This window comes from Lasiosphaeria miniovina, assembly GCF_030549165.1.
Source record: "Lasiosphaeria miniovina strain SMH2392-1A chromosome Unknown B0T26scaffold_5, whole genome shotgun sequence".
NCBI lineage: Eukaryota > Fungi > Ascomycota > Sordariomycetes > Sordariales > Lasiosphaeriaceae > Lasiosphaeria > Lasiosphaeria miniovina.
The window spans coordinates 2232740-2247104 of record NW_026848224.1 but is presented as its reverse complement, the minus strand read 5'-3'; the positions used below and the strand labels follow the sequence as shown (position 1 = coordinate 2247104).

The following is a 14365-nucleotide window of genomic DNA, read 5'->3' as shown; positions in this document are numbered from 1 at the left end:
GGATGTGGGCGCGAGGCCCACGACGATCAATACCAGAGAGTTTCGTACTGGTCGATTTCTCGAGCCGCTGACTGACAGCCATGGGGGCGGAGGATGGAGCGTGGCGAAACCTGGTACTTCTGGCATGGGCCCCAGAGCGGCCACGCATGTTTTTGTGCGAGTTAACGCTAAAGAGTTTATTTACTATCGCTCTAGCCGGTCACTATAACGTTCTTGTACTACTTTATTTCAGGGGCTCGTTTTCCCCCTTTCGTATGACGTCTAACTTAGTCAGGCTTGAGGGAGTCACCACTCTGCTTCAGCCTCTGCCGTTCCGCATCCACTAAACTATGGATGCAGACGACTCTATGAGCGGTCCGTCTAGTGGCGAGGAGTCAGAGCATCAACTCTGCAACGTGCCCAGTGCTGAGAGCCAACCTGCTCGTAGCGCATGGCTCGTCCTAGATCTCGTTCCAGCGCTCCTTCCCCTCAATCCACCGCGAACAAACCTATAATAACCCATACTGCGAAAATGGCCCCCGGGCAGACCCGATAGTCACCTGACACAACGCTGCTTTCTTTTTTTCCGCCAGAGATATGGAGAACGCCAAAGGCAATCTGCGGGGGAAAAGGCTTCCGAGAGGGGGATGTTGGTGAGTACGGGCGTGTTGGGCACATGTCTCGACACTTTGTTCGTGGTGCTTGTGCTTGCAAGGCAACTGCAAAAAATATATACGAAAAGAACCCGACGGGCCTTATCCCTATTTAAACATTAGAACATCGAACTGTTTCCGCCCACAACCCAAAGGAAACAGGCCTAGAGCTATGTGCCTATATGCCCACGTGCTCCGGGTTCTATTAAAGTTTTAGCCACATTATAAACCGACAACTTCTGTCTTCCCGCCCAGGCTCTTCTCGGGATCGCCATCGCCCTCGGGGTCCTCGGCGGCGGCCCTCCGCGCGGCGCGGGCCAGCTGTCTGGCGCGCTTGCTCTGGTTGCGCTCCTGATCGCGCCGCATCTGCTGGATGATCCTGCTCTTGGCGCGGATGCGGGCACCATAGCGTGAGAATATAAAGGGGATTGGGATTAGGATGGCCTCGAGTAGTCCCAGCAGAGTGCCTGCCCACTGCGGCGTCATGGCGTCATACATGGCCTTGCCGGCGAGGGGGATGGTGGCGCCGAAGACGGAGCGCATGACGGTATTGCCGGCGAGGGCAGAGGCCGCGTAGAGCCCGTACGACCCGGCCAGGTAGTTGCTCGAGTAGATAAAGACGAGCGTGTTCCCCATGCCGAAGGGGATGCCGAATGCGATTGGGATGGCCCAGTGTATCGACGTTGGCAGGCATGTCCAGGAGAAGACGAGCTGACCAACCGGGACGAGGATGCCGCCAATGCTCATGACGGCGCCCATGGCCTCGGGAAACACCTTGCCCGTCTCGGGATCCTTCTCGTTCGAGTTGATCATGCGCCGCCAGACGGGTTCGAGCACAATGGCCAGCATGGTGCCGATGCCGATGCCGATGAAGGCGAGCCCGGATATGCCAGGCGCCCAGCCACGGTGCTCTACGAAAACGATGGGGTAGGCTACGAAACACAGATACAATATTGAGTATATGACCGTTATCCTAGGAGCATGGAAGGGTTAGCCGATTAGTTATGATTTGGGCCCAGCAGGCAGGCAGGCAGGCAGGTAGGTTGGAATAACAACTGACCAAACATTGAAGCATATCAGGATCGGCTCTGTCACGGCGAGCACAAAGGGGCGGCTCATGTTGACCTTGAGGAGGTCGAGGGTGGACCTCTTCTCATCGTAGCGACACCACCAGCGCTCGTCATTCTCCTCCTTGCGCTTCTTCGCCGCCCGTTTCTGTAGGATGACTGGGGCATAGGTCTCCTTGGCTAGCACCATGATGCAAAAAGACGCACCGCCCAAAATCAGTGCGATCCAGTTAGCCCTACAATCTTGTCAGTGTCTGGTCACGACTGTTGTAAGTGGATAGGGGCTTGAATAAGTGAGTTTGTGGTCCGGGACGAATGGTATGCGTAGTGAAATGTGAAATATTAGACGTAAAGCGACATATGCATACCACCGCCAGCCAAGGTACTGGTAAACAAAGCCCCCTATTAAAGGTCCCGTCACAGGACCTGGTAGATGCTGGTTAGTCAAGGCAAGTTGGGGGTGTCAAGAGATACGCACCATTCAGGGGAGCGATGGACCACAGCGACATGCACAGTGCAATGTACTCATGGTCGGCTATGTCTACAACAGTGCCCGGGCTGTTTGATACCATGGCGGCCCCAAACAAGGCGCTGCAGGGAAGTCAGGTTAGCAGGAGCGGTGGGTCGAGTACAGCAGCAGCGAGCTCACCCAAAGAACCTGACGACGATAAGCTCGGAGAGCGATGTGGCCAGGCCGCAGGGGATGATCAGGAGCGTGAATATGAACAGGCAGACGAGGTAGACGGGGCGGCGGCCATAGAGCTCGCTCATGGGGGCGACAACGACGGTGCCGGCGGCCAGGCCGAGAAGATAGGTAGTCAGGCCGAGGGTTGCGACGGCCTGGCTGTCGACGTGGAACTCGTCCATGACGCCGGGGATGGTGGCCGTGTAGCTGGTACTATAGAGCACAACGACCCAGGTAGAGAAGGAGACGCCGAAGATGACCCAAGCCTTGTACCACAGAGGCCAGTTGCGGGGGTTGTCGGGGTCATCGGGGCCGAAGACGACCTCGAAGTCGGGGAGCCGCGAGGCGGCGCTATTGACGCTGGTCCTTGTCCTGGTGTGGGCGAGCGACGACGTGAGCGATTCGCGGCGGGCAGCATAGCCGGCCTCGATCTCGAGGTCGCGGGCCAAGCCGTGCTCGAGCGGCTCCAGCGGATCCGAGTCGTCGGACCCGGCTTCGCTACCACCCAAGAGGCTGGGCGTCTGCGTCCTGGTTTCTTTGGCTATTACGGCCGTCTTTTCGTGCAGCCCTAAGGAGCTGTCTCCTCTCTTGCTCGACACGTCGTCGGAGCTGGCAGGCGAGAGTGCCGGGTCAAGAGAAGCCGCCATGCCGCCGTGCTTCTTTTCTTTTTTTTTCTTCAGCGTCCGAGGAGGACTGGCAAACGAGCGACAAGTCTCTGGCGACAAAAGGAAAGGTCGGGGGGGAGGGGAGGCCGATGCGGAATTACAAACGTGACGGACCGGAAAGCCAGCTAGCCAGCCCCGATACCGTTCCGTACGCTCGTCTGCTCTCTGTGCTCCTTCTCCACTGGCAGCCCTCCTCCTTCCCGAATCTAGCTACGCTTGCGGCAGTCTGGGATCCTGCGGTAGGCCATCTCAAGTCAGGCCGAGGCCGGCGAGCCTGCCATTTACGGCCTTCGAGCGATGCAAGGTACATATCCACGTGCCGTAGCTACGGTGGTAGGTAGCATTTCCACGGCAATCCGGCATGGTAGATTCCAGGTTTAGTGCCTACTAGTCTCTCTGTTTGTCAGTGGTTATTGGAGTCGCAGAAGAGAATCAAGCGGCCTTTTGGCGGCGCGGAGATAACAGGAGCAGCTTAGGCTCGTGGTCGTGCGTGGGCACGCAAACTCCGAGCTCCTGCTCCGTACCTTAGTGACAATGACGGAATTGGATTGGTACAGACACTGGTAGCACGCACTTGGACGCCGGTATTCCGTATTATTCACCAATTACTAAGTCTAACCAAGCAAGCAGCTGCAGGAGTGGGGGAACGCCGAGCAAACCGCGAGACGCGACATCCCACGGCGTCACTGGGTGAGTTTATTAATCACCCTTTACACTTCAATAGGCGGCAGGTACCTTCAATTGTATAGTACAGTAGTTACCTTGAGTCTTGCCTCTCCTCAGCCCCGGAAACCATTGCTAAACCGAGAACGGACGTTGGATCCTCGTGCTCGACGACTTCGGCCAGCCAATCATTACCTCACCATCCCCACACTAACCGAAGGGTCATGACGTTGGCAAGCTACTCTCGGTGAAGCATGGACATGGTTCGTGCCCCGCTCGATGTCATATGAAAACGTTTTAAGTGCCTGCAGTTCTACTTCCTATTTCGGACGGGTTGTCTGCCCATGCACAGGACACATTCCGGATTTCGCAGTGCTTCTCGATCCTGCCCCGCGCACATGCCTGTCGATTGTTAGGATGTGCGGAAGTCCATGCATGCCCCGAGGCCCCACCTTGAAACTTTTGTGGGGTTTCGTGGAAGTTACGGATAGGCTGTATTATTCCGTACGGACTCCGTATTTGTGCGTCCATCGTAGCTTCCTTTCAAAGTTCTGATCGAGGTTGTTAATCACCGCTCTTGCTATGCCTCTGCAGTTGCCCAATGGAGCACTTCCCTCTCGCATGCTAATTCCACACACTTTTACGGAGTGCGGATACCTTGGTTAAGTTTTCATCTGCAACCTGGGAACCCTTCAACTCCTGCTTAACGTTCAAGTTTTCGGTCTCTTGTACAGTGCTGCGCATGCGAACCTTGGCTCACGCGGGATTGGATGATTCAACAGACTGGCATCATCACAAGCTGCCTCTCAGACAACGCACATTGAGTTGACAGAGGCAGTTTTCCCACTACGGACCTACCATACCTTATCTACGCGTCTGCAGGGCGATCTCCTTTCTGGTCACGCAATGCGCTTCAATCATCCAATAGTTAACATAGGTACCTAGATATTTACTTCCGTACTTCCAGCCACCAAAGCTGTCACAGATCCGACTTGGGCACCCTGGCTTCGGAAAAACCCCCTTCGCTATCCCTGAGTGCGGGCGAGGCAGTAGCATCAACAGAAACACCTTCCCTTTCTCGCTCGCCGTCAAAGAAGCCCTCTCTGCCGTCCTTGGCCAGGTACTCCCAGTTTGCGGGCATGCCGAAGCCGGCTGGGTATATGCGCGGCGGGAACACCTTGATGCCGATGAAATACACCACGGCAGCTGTGGCAAATGTCAGGATCCAGCCCATGGTGTACATGCGCTTGCCAACTAGGCCGACTGCTTGTGGCTGGTACTGCGCCATGAGACCTGGAAGACCAATGGACACTCCGGCCAACCACGCGAAGACGCTGAGCCAATTTACGCCCGAGCTAAACCAGTAAAGCCCGCTTTTGCTGCCGTCATAGAGCGACGGGACGTGGATATTGCCGTTGTGGGCAAACACGTAGTCGACGAGGATTATAGCGCACAGGGGAGCTATGAAGATGTTGTAGCTTCCTAAAAAGGACAAGAATGACGCAGCGTTGGCAATCAGCTCCCACGGCACCACCCAGGCGCCCAGAACGGCGCAGAGAACCTGGCCACGTCGGATACTGAGATATCTCGGAAACAAGCCCGTCATGTCTGCTCCGAACGGGATCGAGTTGCCCCCAAAGTTGACGCTCATGGCCGAGAAGAGGAAGCTCAGCGACACCAAGAACACGGCCGTTCGGCTGGCACCCGTCCAGTGGTGGTCCAAGATTGCGGTGAGAAAGTCCCAGATGTTCCAGTACGCCTTGCCCCATGCGCCCTGCATCGATGCCGTAGCTGCGAGGCCGAGGAAGTACACGACGACCTTGGAGAAGAAGACGGCTGCGCCCTGGACCCAGCCGGCGTCGCGCGTCTTACGGCAATACCTGGCTAGACCGGGCTGGTTGATCACCATGGGCGATAGGGTGCCTATTATTTCGTTGATGCTAGTCATGATGCTCTAAACGAGCGGCGTGGTCGCCTGCGCTTTTGCCGCCGCTGCAGAGGCGAGATCAATAGTTGCGATTCCTGCGCCGTTTGCCATGCACCATCCGAATAAACCAAACGTGGCGACGGGCATGATGAAACCCTTTATCGTGAAGAGGTAGTCTATCTTGGTTGGGTAGACAAACATCTGGTTCCAGTATCAGTAAGACTCGGGTTCCAGCGCCACGTTGACCAGCCAAGCGTATTGTTTGAACTCACGAACGGCAGCTCAATTAGCCACACGATAAAGAAGCACAGCAGAATCGGCCCGGCAACGTTTGCGGATGCCGGAAGCGTGTTCTTGAAGTCGGTCCAGTTGTGCCCGAATATGCAGCGGAAGTAGACCGACAGCAAAGGTGGCACCGTAGTAGGACTGAATACCATACTATACGAATGTAGACGACTGCGCGGATGACGATGAAGAAGTACGATCCGTACATGCCCACGATAGAGCGCGCGAGTACTAAGCTAGCCTAGGGTCAGCTTGCCGTCTCCCAGCTTCTCAGGGGCAAAGTAAACAAAAGACGCACTATCCGATGTGATACTGCACACCTGGCCTGGCCATGGCCATAACCACAGCACCAGCAATCAAGGACCCAATAATGCACGAGCTTACTGTAGAAGAAGTTACCGTAAAAGGCGACCCCGGACGTGAGCGCCTGGACGTAGATGTACGGGCAGTGGGGGGCTCGGAACAGGCGCACTGGCGGAGCCGTCAGTCAGCATGTGTGCATTGCACCAATGAGACATATCATAGGGGGACGTACATAGCATTATGGGCACTGGCGCCAGCTTCCACTCGTACAGGACAAATGCGACGGCGAGAAGGCCGCCGACTGCGGTCATGGCGATGAACTGGGCCGAGGACTAGGCGTTCGTGTCGCCGCCGCCGGACAGGGGTATCTAGGTAGTCAAAGCAAACAAACGGTCAGCTCATACCCCCGTGTCATCATGACAAGACATGAAAAAATAGCAAGACAAAAAACTTGCGAGAATCAGCAGCATGGCCGCCAGATTCAGCGCAATGCCCCCGTAGTCGATCATCTTGACCTTGGCCACGTAGTTGCCGCGTTCGTGGCACATGGGCAGGAAGAACAGAATGGCCACGGCCGCCGGCACCGCCAGTATGGGGATCGGCCAGAAGATGCAGCGCCACGTGAGGCTCTCGACGAGCGCGCCGCCTAGGAACGGGCCGCTGCCGTTGGCCAGCGCGATGACGGCGCCGAGGATGCCTGCGCAGGTGGTTCGTTAGCGCTAGGGGTTCTGTTCTGTTTTGTTTTGTTTTGTTGTTTTGTTTCGTTGTGTTGTTTTGTTTTGTTTTGTTTTGTTTTGTTTTGTTTTGTTTTGTTTTGTTTTGTTTTGTTTTGTTTTGTTTTGTTTTGTTTTGTTTTGTTCTGGTTGCACTGCATCCGTGCCCACTCACCCTGATACTTGCCGCGGTTCTCGAGCGTCGTGATGTCGCTGACGATGATCATGACAATGCTGTTGACGCCGCCGCCGCCGACACCAGCCACAGCGCGGAAGGCAAACAGCTGCTCCTTGGTCTGGGCAAAGCCGGCGAGCAAATCACCCAGCGCCACCAGGCCCAGGCACAGCAGCAGGGAGTTACTTGCGGCCAAAGATGTCGGACAGCCGGCCGTTGACGAGCTTGAAGGCGGTGCTGGCGATGAGGAACGACGCGCCGATCCACGGCGTCGCCGACCCCGTGGCCAGCGCCGCCGACACGGCCGGCACCGCCGTCGACACCTTCGTCTGGTCGATAAACGAGACGAACAGCGCCACCGACAGCGCCGGCACCGCCATCAGCAGCGCCGCCCGCGGCAGCAGCATCCGCTGGTGTCCGATGCTCTGCGCGTCGCTGTCGTCGTCGTCCGAGGCTCGGGTTTCAGGGGGTGGCGCATCTTAGGTAGCCCCGACCTTGGCGTTGTAGTTCTTGTCGGCCATGGTGCAGTCGGTGTTGATCTCGATGGGCTATGTGAGAAAGTCGTCTTGAGAGGAGCTGGCTTTGATATGGCGCCCTGTTTTGGTTTTCTTTCCCTTGCATCTTTTGCCGTTCCCAACGACAACCCCAGCAACTGGATCCATGGCTGCGGTACACAGCCTGCCAGCGTTTCGGGGTGCTTCCCGATAACCGGATACTTGTAGATGGTGGTGCTGGATGCCTGCTGTGTCCGAATATTCGGCACGTTTTGACTCGACCCGTTCGTTATCCGCGCCAAGCCCCCCTACCCTACATAGTATTTTAACTATACCTATACTGATATTAGTAATGTCACTAATGGAACGTCGACGATGCATCCTTACCACGCATTACACATCTCGAGCGGTATAATGAACAACCGCTGCAGCTTAGGGCTGAGTAACGAACAAGAAAGGAAACACAAGCACCTCCCCTCGCATGAATGTGTCGTCGACCGGCCGCTGTCGCCGAACCAGCTTATCAAGCTCCATTACCAACACATGAGAAATCGATTGTATTGGGCCATTCAAGCAGCGTGGTGCGGTGTGCAAGCTAAGGCACTCCGCTCGTTAGTCAACAGATAAATAAAGCCCCTGGAGCCAAACCCACCACAGGTTCGAGATGGCCAACACTCGACAAAGAGCCAAGTCCCAGTCCGCAGACCGCGCAAGCACTTACAACTATTCCTAGACAAACAACCATCACACTCACAAAACAAATCATGTCCAAGCTCTTCGCCCCGCTCAAGCTCGGGTCGCTGGACCTGAGCCACCGCATCGCCATGGCGCCGCTGACGCGCTACCGGGCCGACGACGGCTGGGCGCCACTCCCCATAGTCGCCGAGTACTACGCCCAGCGGGCATCGACACCGGGGACGCTGCTGGTCAGCGAGGCGATGCTGATCTCGCTGGCGGCGGCGGACCGGCACAACGTGCCGGGGATCTGGACCGACGGGCAGATCGCCGCGTGGCGCGCCGCGACCGACGCCGTACACGCCCGCGGGGCCCGCATCTTCTGCCAGCTGTGGCACCCAGGCCGCAGCGGCAACCCGGTCATCCTAGCGTCGCACGGCCACCGGTTGCTCGCGCCGTCGGCGGTCCCCATCGACGCGACGCGCGCCGTGCCCGAGGCCATGAGCGAGGCCGACATCGCGACCACCATCGCCGACTACGCGGCCGCGGCGCGCAACGCCGTCGAGCGCGCCGGCTTCGACGGCGTCGAGGTCCACGGCGCCAACGGCTATCTGCCGGATCAGTTCCTGCAGGACATGAGCAACCAGCGGGACGATGGCTGGGGCGGCAGTATTGAGGGGCGGTCGCGTTTCGTGGTGGAAGTGGCGAGCGCGGTAGCAGCGGCCGTCGGCGCGCACCGCACGGCCGTGCGTCTTAGCCCGTACAGTGACTACCAGGGCATGCTGATGGCGGCGCCGCTGCCGCAGTTCGGGCACGTGGTGGGCGCGCTGCGGCCGCTGGGGTTGGCGTACCTGCACCTGGTAGAGGGACGCATTAGCGGGCAGAGCGACACGGACGAGTGCGGGGCGGCGGACTCGAACGCGCTGCTGATGAAGATCTGGGACAACGTCAGCCTGGTGCTGCTGGCAGGCGGGTTCACGGCCGCATCGGCGCGCGACGTCGTCGACCGCACCTACAGCGACTACGACGTGGTCGTGGTCTTTGGGCGGCACTTCCTAGCCAACCCGGACCTCGTCTTCCGCCTGCGCAACGGCCTGCCCCTGACCAAGTACGACCGCCCCTCCTTTTATACGCCCAAGGCGGCTAAGGGATACGTCGACTACCCCTTTAATCGTGAATTTTTGCAGCAGCAGCAACAGCAGACAGAAACAGGAGCAGGGGGTGATGAGCAGGGGCGAGAAGGCGTCGTTGCGGTGGGCGGCGGGTGGGCGGTATCCATGCTTGCTTGATTCTTAACCGGGACACCTCGATTCTAACGGCGTTGGCTGGGTTGCACTTTGGGAACTGGAATCTGAAGAGACACTTATTTACTCACGTCCACACGATCCTCTGTTTTCTATCAGCTTGTATAAAACGGAATTGTATAAAACGGAATTTGATTCATTTCATCGTAACAAGATTACGTCCGCGGCCGTGCATGTAACCGAACGCTTTTAGTCGGTGGCAAAATATAAAAGAAAGAAAGCCCTGACTTGATGATCCATATACGCACCGTATGCATGTCTCCAGACCCAAGAGACGAAAAGGCCGTGATATCGGACCAAACAAGCCGAGAAAGGGTACGGCACCTGGCCCTGGCCCCCTATCTCTGTCGCTCACTAGGCGCCGGTTCCGGACTTTCTCGGGACCTGGCTGCCGTTTCCACTTGGCCGCCTGCACTAGATGCCAGACTAACGCAGCGGCGGGGCCGGCTGCCATGCCGGTCCACCAGCATCGACTTTCCCGACTCTCCCGACTCTCGACAGTATCTCTTTTTAAAAGACCACGGCGTCGTCTCCTGCTGGGTATCAACTCAGCGATACACGTACCTTGGGCACAGACAGACTTACACATTGCTTGTTAACCAACACGCGTCTCGCCGTTCCACACCCTACCTGACCTACCCCAACAGACATGGAGCCATACAGACTAACGGCCACCCAAGCCGTGTCGCAAATACAAGCCGGCACTCTGACCGTCTCAGCCTACGTGACGTCGTTGCTGTCGCGCATCGAACAGCGAGATGAGGCCGTCCAGGCATGGGCCTACCTGGACCGGGAGCTAGTACTGCGGCGTGCGCGGGAGCTGGACGTGATCCCGCCGGGCGAGCGAGGGCCGCTGTATGGCGTGGTTGTCGGCGTCAAGGACGTCATCTACACCAAAGGTGTGTTTCACTGCAAGGAAAGGAAAGGAAAGGAAAGGAAGACAGGGGGCATTGAACATGCACTGACATGATATGAACACGCACGTCAAGACATGCCCACGCAGCACAACTCACCCATCTACAAGGACGACGCGCCCGCTCTGGACGCAGGTTGTGTGGCCATTCTGCGCTCGTCAGGCGCGCTCATACTCAGTACTTTACCTCGCCCTCCTAGCTTATGACCTGATTTGTCTGACGCCTCTGCGCCTGATAGGAAAAACCACAACAACCGAGTTCGCCGCGACCATCACGAGCCCGGCAACGCGCAACCCACACGACCCAGCCCGCACGCTAGGCGGCTCGTCGGCGGGATCGGGCGCGGCCGTGGGCGACTTTTAGGTGCCTATCGCCCTCGGCACGCAGACGGGCGGGAGCATGATCCGGCCGGCGTCGTTCAACGGCGTGTACGCACTCAAGCCGACATGGGGCGCCATATCGCCTGAGGGCCTGAAAGTATACTCGCTCACTCTCGACACGCTGGGGCTGTACGCACGCAGCGCAGCGGATCTCGAGCTGCTGGGGGCGTCCTGGGGCTATCTGACGATGAGACGGACGGCGACAGTTCAGGAAACAGCGAGGCAAAAGGTGTCAGCGGAATGAGATTTGCAGTGCTCAAAAACCCGAGGGCTGCCTTCCCCGACCCCGGACTGGGGAGCCAACACGCCATAACCAAGGCGGTGGCGCTTCTGCGCGAGCACGGCGCCACGGTAGACGAGATCGACAACGACACGGTGTGGCCGGACTTTGACCAGATGCCCACATGGCACCGAACCGTCATGACGACGGACGGACGCGTAGCGTTTCTCCCGAGTACCGCGCGCACCGGGACAGGCTGGATGAGCAGCTGGCAGGGCAGGTTGAGAACAAGGGCGGATTCACGCATAAGGCGCGGCTGGCGGCGCTGGACGGGATTGCGGCGTTGCAGCCGCGGGTCGACCAAGTGCTGCAGGGGTATGAGGCCCTTTTGACGCCGAGCGTCCCGGACGAAGCTCCTGTGGGCTTCGAGAACACGGGCAGCGCTGCCTTCAACAGCGTGTGGAGGGCACTACACGTCCCAGTGGTCAACGTGCCGGGATTTCAGGGCGAGGACGGACTGCCCGTCGGTGTTTCACTCGTGGCGCCCCGGTATCGTGACCGTCATCTGGTCCGCGTGCGTGCCGCGGTGGGTGAGATCTTCGAGGCACAAGGCGGGTGGAGGCCCAAGAACCATATCCACGACTGACGAGCATGTGCCGGAAACAAGTCCAGAGAGGTATCGGTACTGTACCCATCCACTACCGAGGCGCGACCTGAACTGTGAATGTACTGTACTATGTACGGATTAGACTGCAGCAAGGTGCGTGGGGGTAGGGGCAGTCGGCAGCGTGGGTGGCGTGGGTGGCGGCGGCGGGCACGCGGCGCGTCTCGGGAATTTGAAGCGATCGGGACTGCAAGACCACGCCACCATTGTGCTCGACGGTGGGGTCTCTCATGCCTGCCTGGTTGCTCCATCTGCGAGGGTGAGGAAGGCTGCGATGCGAATGCAATAAATATACTTAGTATAAACTAGAAGCGCTTTGGGTGAGAGAAGATGCTGAAGGTTGGAAGCTCCCCTATTCGTGGCTGGTTAGAAAAAACCTAGGAAATATCGCGAAAACAATGGAACCAATGGATGGAAGAAAGAGTGCTGGGTGATTTCGTTGGCGTCAATTACAGCGCCTTAGGTATTCCGTACCGCGTATCTGTATTCTATGTATTACCCAGCAAGGTACCTGAGTTCGTTACCAGAGGTACCCGTGTCGCCCGCCGTTAGACCCCCCCACACACACTTGAGCTAAAATAGCTGGGGTGGCAGGATGGGTGGATAAAGCAAACTCTGGAGCTTGAGGACAATACGAAGTGCACTCCGATTACATTCGTCATATGAAGGCTTGTGTGTCTCGTCTCTCAAGATCATGCACTCACTATCTTCCTCTTTCATACGGAATGTTCATGTGTTTCAATTATTCATTTTCTATTTCCACCTTCCTTGGGCGGAGAGCACGATATCAAATTGAGAAACTCTGGTTACCTTGGATGTGCGAAGTCCTGACAGCTGCAGTGCCAAGACTCTGAACCAGCCGCCCGCTCAGTCCGTTTCCAGACATCCATTGTTACCCCTTTCCACAACGGACACCCCTGGGATATCCCGAAGCGGCCGGCGCTGTTTATCAACGGCCGTGACGAGAACGCCCCAAAACAACCGTATAAACATGGTAGGTACCTGCACTGCGCAGTGCGGCGTGCACAGAATAAAGAGAATCGTGAACCTCCTCTTCGGCACAAACTCGTCCCCTCGGCTCTGGGGTGCCGCGGGACCATGTCACTAGACCCGAACCAAACCGCTGGGTAGGAAAAGAAGGGCTGGCGGCCAAGAGCCGTGATTGGCCTGGGAGCGGTTCACTATCATGATGCCCGCGCCGCGAAGGGCAATGGTGAGGCCAATCAATGTCTTATCACGTTGGAAGGCGAAAGGTGTCTCGAAGCAGAAGCCATCTCGATGCGCCTGCTAGGCTTGGCTGTTTCCGGCCTAGAAGAAAACCCATCACAATGCTTTGCTAGTGCATTGCTTCTCGGCAATTTCCAAACGGGCCTAATAGAGAGGTGCCCCTCGAAGCGATGGGGGCCCCTCGAAGCGATGGAACCTACATACCTTTTGATCTTTCTCGCTACCTCCCACGAGTTGCTGCGGCGATTTGACTGTCAAGTTTCTATTTTCGAGCCGTCAAGACTCCGAGGTTGGTGGTGCAGCATATGCCGTCTTACGCGCCCTACATCATGCGACATGTTTCACGTCCTTTGTCGATCTTCAGGCTGCCCGTGGAACAAACCGGTGTGCAGTCCTATGCCCAAGAGACGTTGCTTGGATGAAGTCGCCCAGGTACGTAGCCTTCTGAGGAGCGAGAAATAGAGAGAGACATGCGTCGGAGGAGAAAGTGGTCCGGCGTAGATATCATAATACTGTGTAGGATATCATTCCATCAGCAATGATCGCCATCAACGCTGCGCACGTACATAAAGTTCAATCCCTGAGTGTGTTGGGCGGTAGTATAATTAGGAATGGAACCCCCTTACCAGGTATTTCCAAGAGGGTAATAGGCCTCGGAGGTTCTACAATAGTGATTCCAAAAGCCATTGCTCCCTCGGTGATGAACATTTATGGCAAGCCGTAAGGTGCTGAGGCCTTTCATATTGGCAAGTCCCCCGCAAACAAACATTCTGGGATTGCACTAACTGTATGCACATGTACGTGCGGTAATGTATACGGCGTGATGACGTTGCCAAATCTAGAACCTTTTATCAAGGGAAACGGTTCCCCCTTCCGAGAAACCCGAGCGTCGGCTGGGGCAAGACATCAATTTTAGGAACAGGTGCAACGACGCCAACGCTGATATCTGGCCAAGTGGCAGCTGTGCCGTCTGCTCTCGTGAGAATGTGTTATTGTTGGGCATCCAGTGCAGTAGGCAGCGAAATTAGCTCCTCTGATATCATACCGTCCTCGGGTACATATAAGATTTTTGCCATGACGGGAGGCTGCTGACTGCGGCTCTTTCGCAGATAAATTGGCTGCAGTCTCCCAGTGCTCCGTACCCTGCTACTTCTTTCAGAGTAAAGGTTCTCCGGGCCTTGTTAGTGGAGAACCTGGCTGCTTTTTGTTTCCAAAATCGAAGGCTCCTGGATAACGGCTCCAGAGTAGCCGCGAATTCACCTAATTAATTCGGGATCGAGCAAAACTGCCTGGACCGCTGCTGGAAATTATAAGTATGGAGTACGGAGTAATCGTAAAAGAGAAATTAGCATCAGATCGCCGTTTTATCACA

The 14365-nt window shown here is 56.9% G+C and overlaps 5 protein-coding genes across 5 annotated transcripts; 3 read left to right on the top strand and 2 right to left on the bottom strand.

The window, feature by feature from the left end:
- Positions 1 to 755: 755 nt before the first annotated feature.
- B0T26DRAFT_353440 (major facilitator superfamily transporter) lies at positions 756 to 3245 on the bottom strand. The gene is made up of 5 exons (XM_060434568.1): positions 2349 to 3245; positions 2178 to 2290; positions 2068 to 2125; positions 1693 to 1935; positions 756 to 1605 (listed from the first exon to the last, which is right to left on the bottom strand). The coding sequence occupies exons 1-5, from the start codon at positions 3029 to 3031 to the stop codon at positions 855 to 857; spliced, it is 1848 nt and encodes a 615-aa protein (XP_060294372.1). The 5' UTR covers positions 3032 to 3245; the 3' UTR covers positions 756 to 854.
- Positions 3246 to 4691: 1446 nt separating this feature from the next.
- Positions 4692 to 6538, bottom strand: B0T26DRAFT_741903 (permease for cytosine/purines, uracil, thiamine, allantoin-domain-containing protein; the record flags this gene model as incomplete). The annotated part of the gene is made up of 7 exons (XM_060444032.1): positions 4692 to 4732; positions 4781 to 5606; positions 5673 to 5840; positions 5912 to 6077; positions 6122 to 6160; positions 6223 to 6307; positions 6460 to 6538. The coding sequence occupies 7 exons, from the start codon at positions 6536 to 6538 to the stop codon at positions 4692 to 4694; spliced, it is 1404 nt and encodes a 467-aa protein (XP_060294371.1).
- Positions 6539 to 7046: 508 nt separating this feature from the next.
- B0T26DRAFT_353435 (uncharacterized protein) lies at positions 7047 to 7970 on the top strand. The gene has a single exon (XM_060434567.1). It carries the CDS (start codon positions 7148 to 7150, stop codon positions 7835 to 7837), a length of 690 nt encoding a protein of 229 aa, XP_060294370.1. The 5' UTR covers positions 7047 to 7147; the 3' UTR covers positions 7838 to 7970.
- Positions 7971 to 8373: 403 nt separating this feature from the next.
- On the top strand, positions 8374 to 9573 carry B0T26DRAFT_649018 (NADH:flavin oxidoreductase/NADH oxidase; the record flags this gene model as incomplete). Its single annotated transcript, XM_060438051.1, has 1 exon — positions 8374 to 9573. One exon carries the CDS (start codon positions 8374 to 8376, stop codon positions 9571 to 9573), a length of 1200 nt encoding a protein of 399 aa, XP_060294369.1.
- Positions 9574 to 10237: 664 nt separating this feature from the next.
- On the top strand, positions 10238 to 11748 carry B0T26DRAFT_741901 (amidase; the record flags this gene model as incomplete). Its single annotated transcript, XM_060444031.1, has 6 exons — positions 10238 to 10487; positions 10578 to 10679; positions 10741 to 10828; positions 10901 to 11050; positions 11089 to 11325; positions 11358 to 11748. 6 exons carry the CDS (start codon positions 10238 to 10240, stop codon positions 11746 to 11748), a joined length of 1218 nt encoding a protein of 405 aa, XP_060294368.1.
- Between the last annotated feature and the right edge of the window lie 2617 nt (positions 11749 to 14365).

Excerpts from the sequence above, each read along its gene's own strand:
- B0T26DRAFT_353440 (XM_060434568.1), bottom strand. The coding sequence starts at position 3,031 with ATGGCGGCTTCTCTTGACCCGGCACTCTCGCCTGCCAGCTCCGACGAC. Across the intron at positions 2,291-2,348 it reads ATCGTCGTCAGGTTCTTTGG|CGCCTTGTTTGGGGCCGCCA; the intron begins GTGAGCTCGCTG and ends ACTTCCCTGCAG. Across the intron at positions 1,936-2,067 it reads CAGTACCTTGGCTGGCGGTG|GGCTAACTGGATCGCACTGA; the intron begins GTATGCATATGT and ends ACAAGATTGTAG.
- B0T26DRAFT_353435 (XM_060434567.1), top strand. The coding sequence starts at position 7,148 with ATGTCGCTGACGATGATCATGACAATGCTGTTGACGCCGCCGCCGCCG.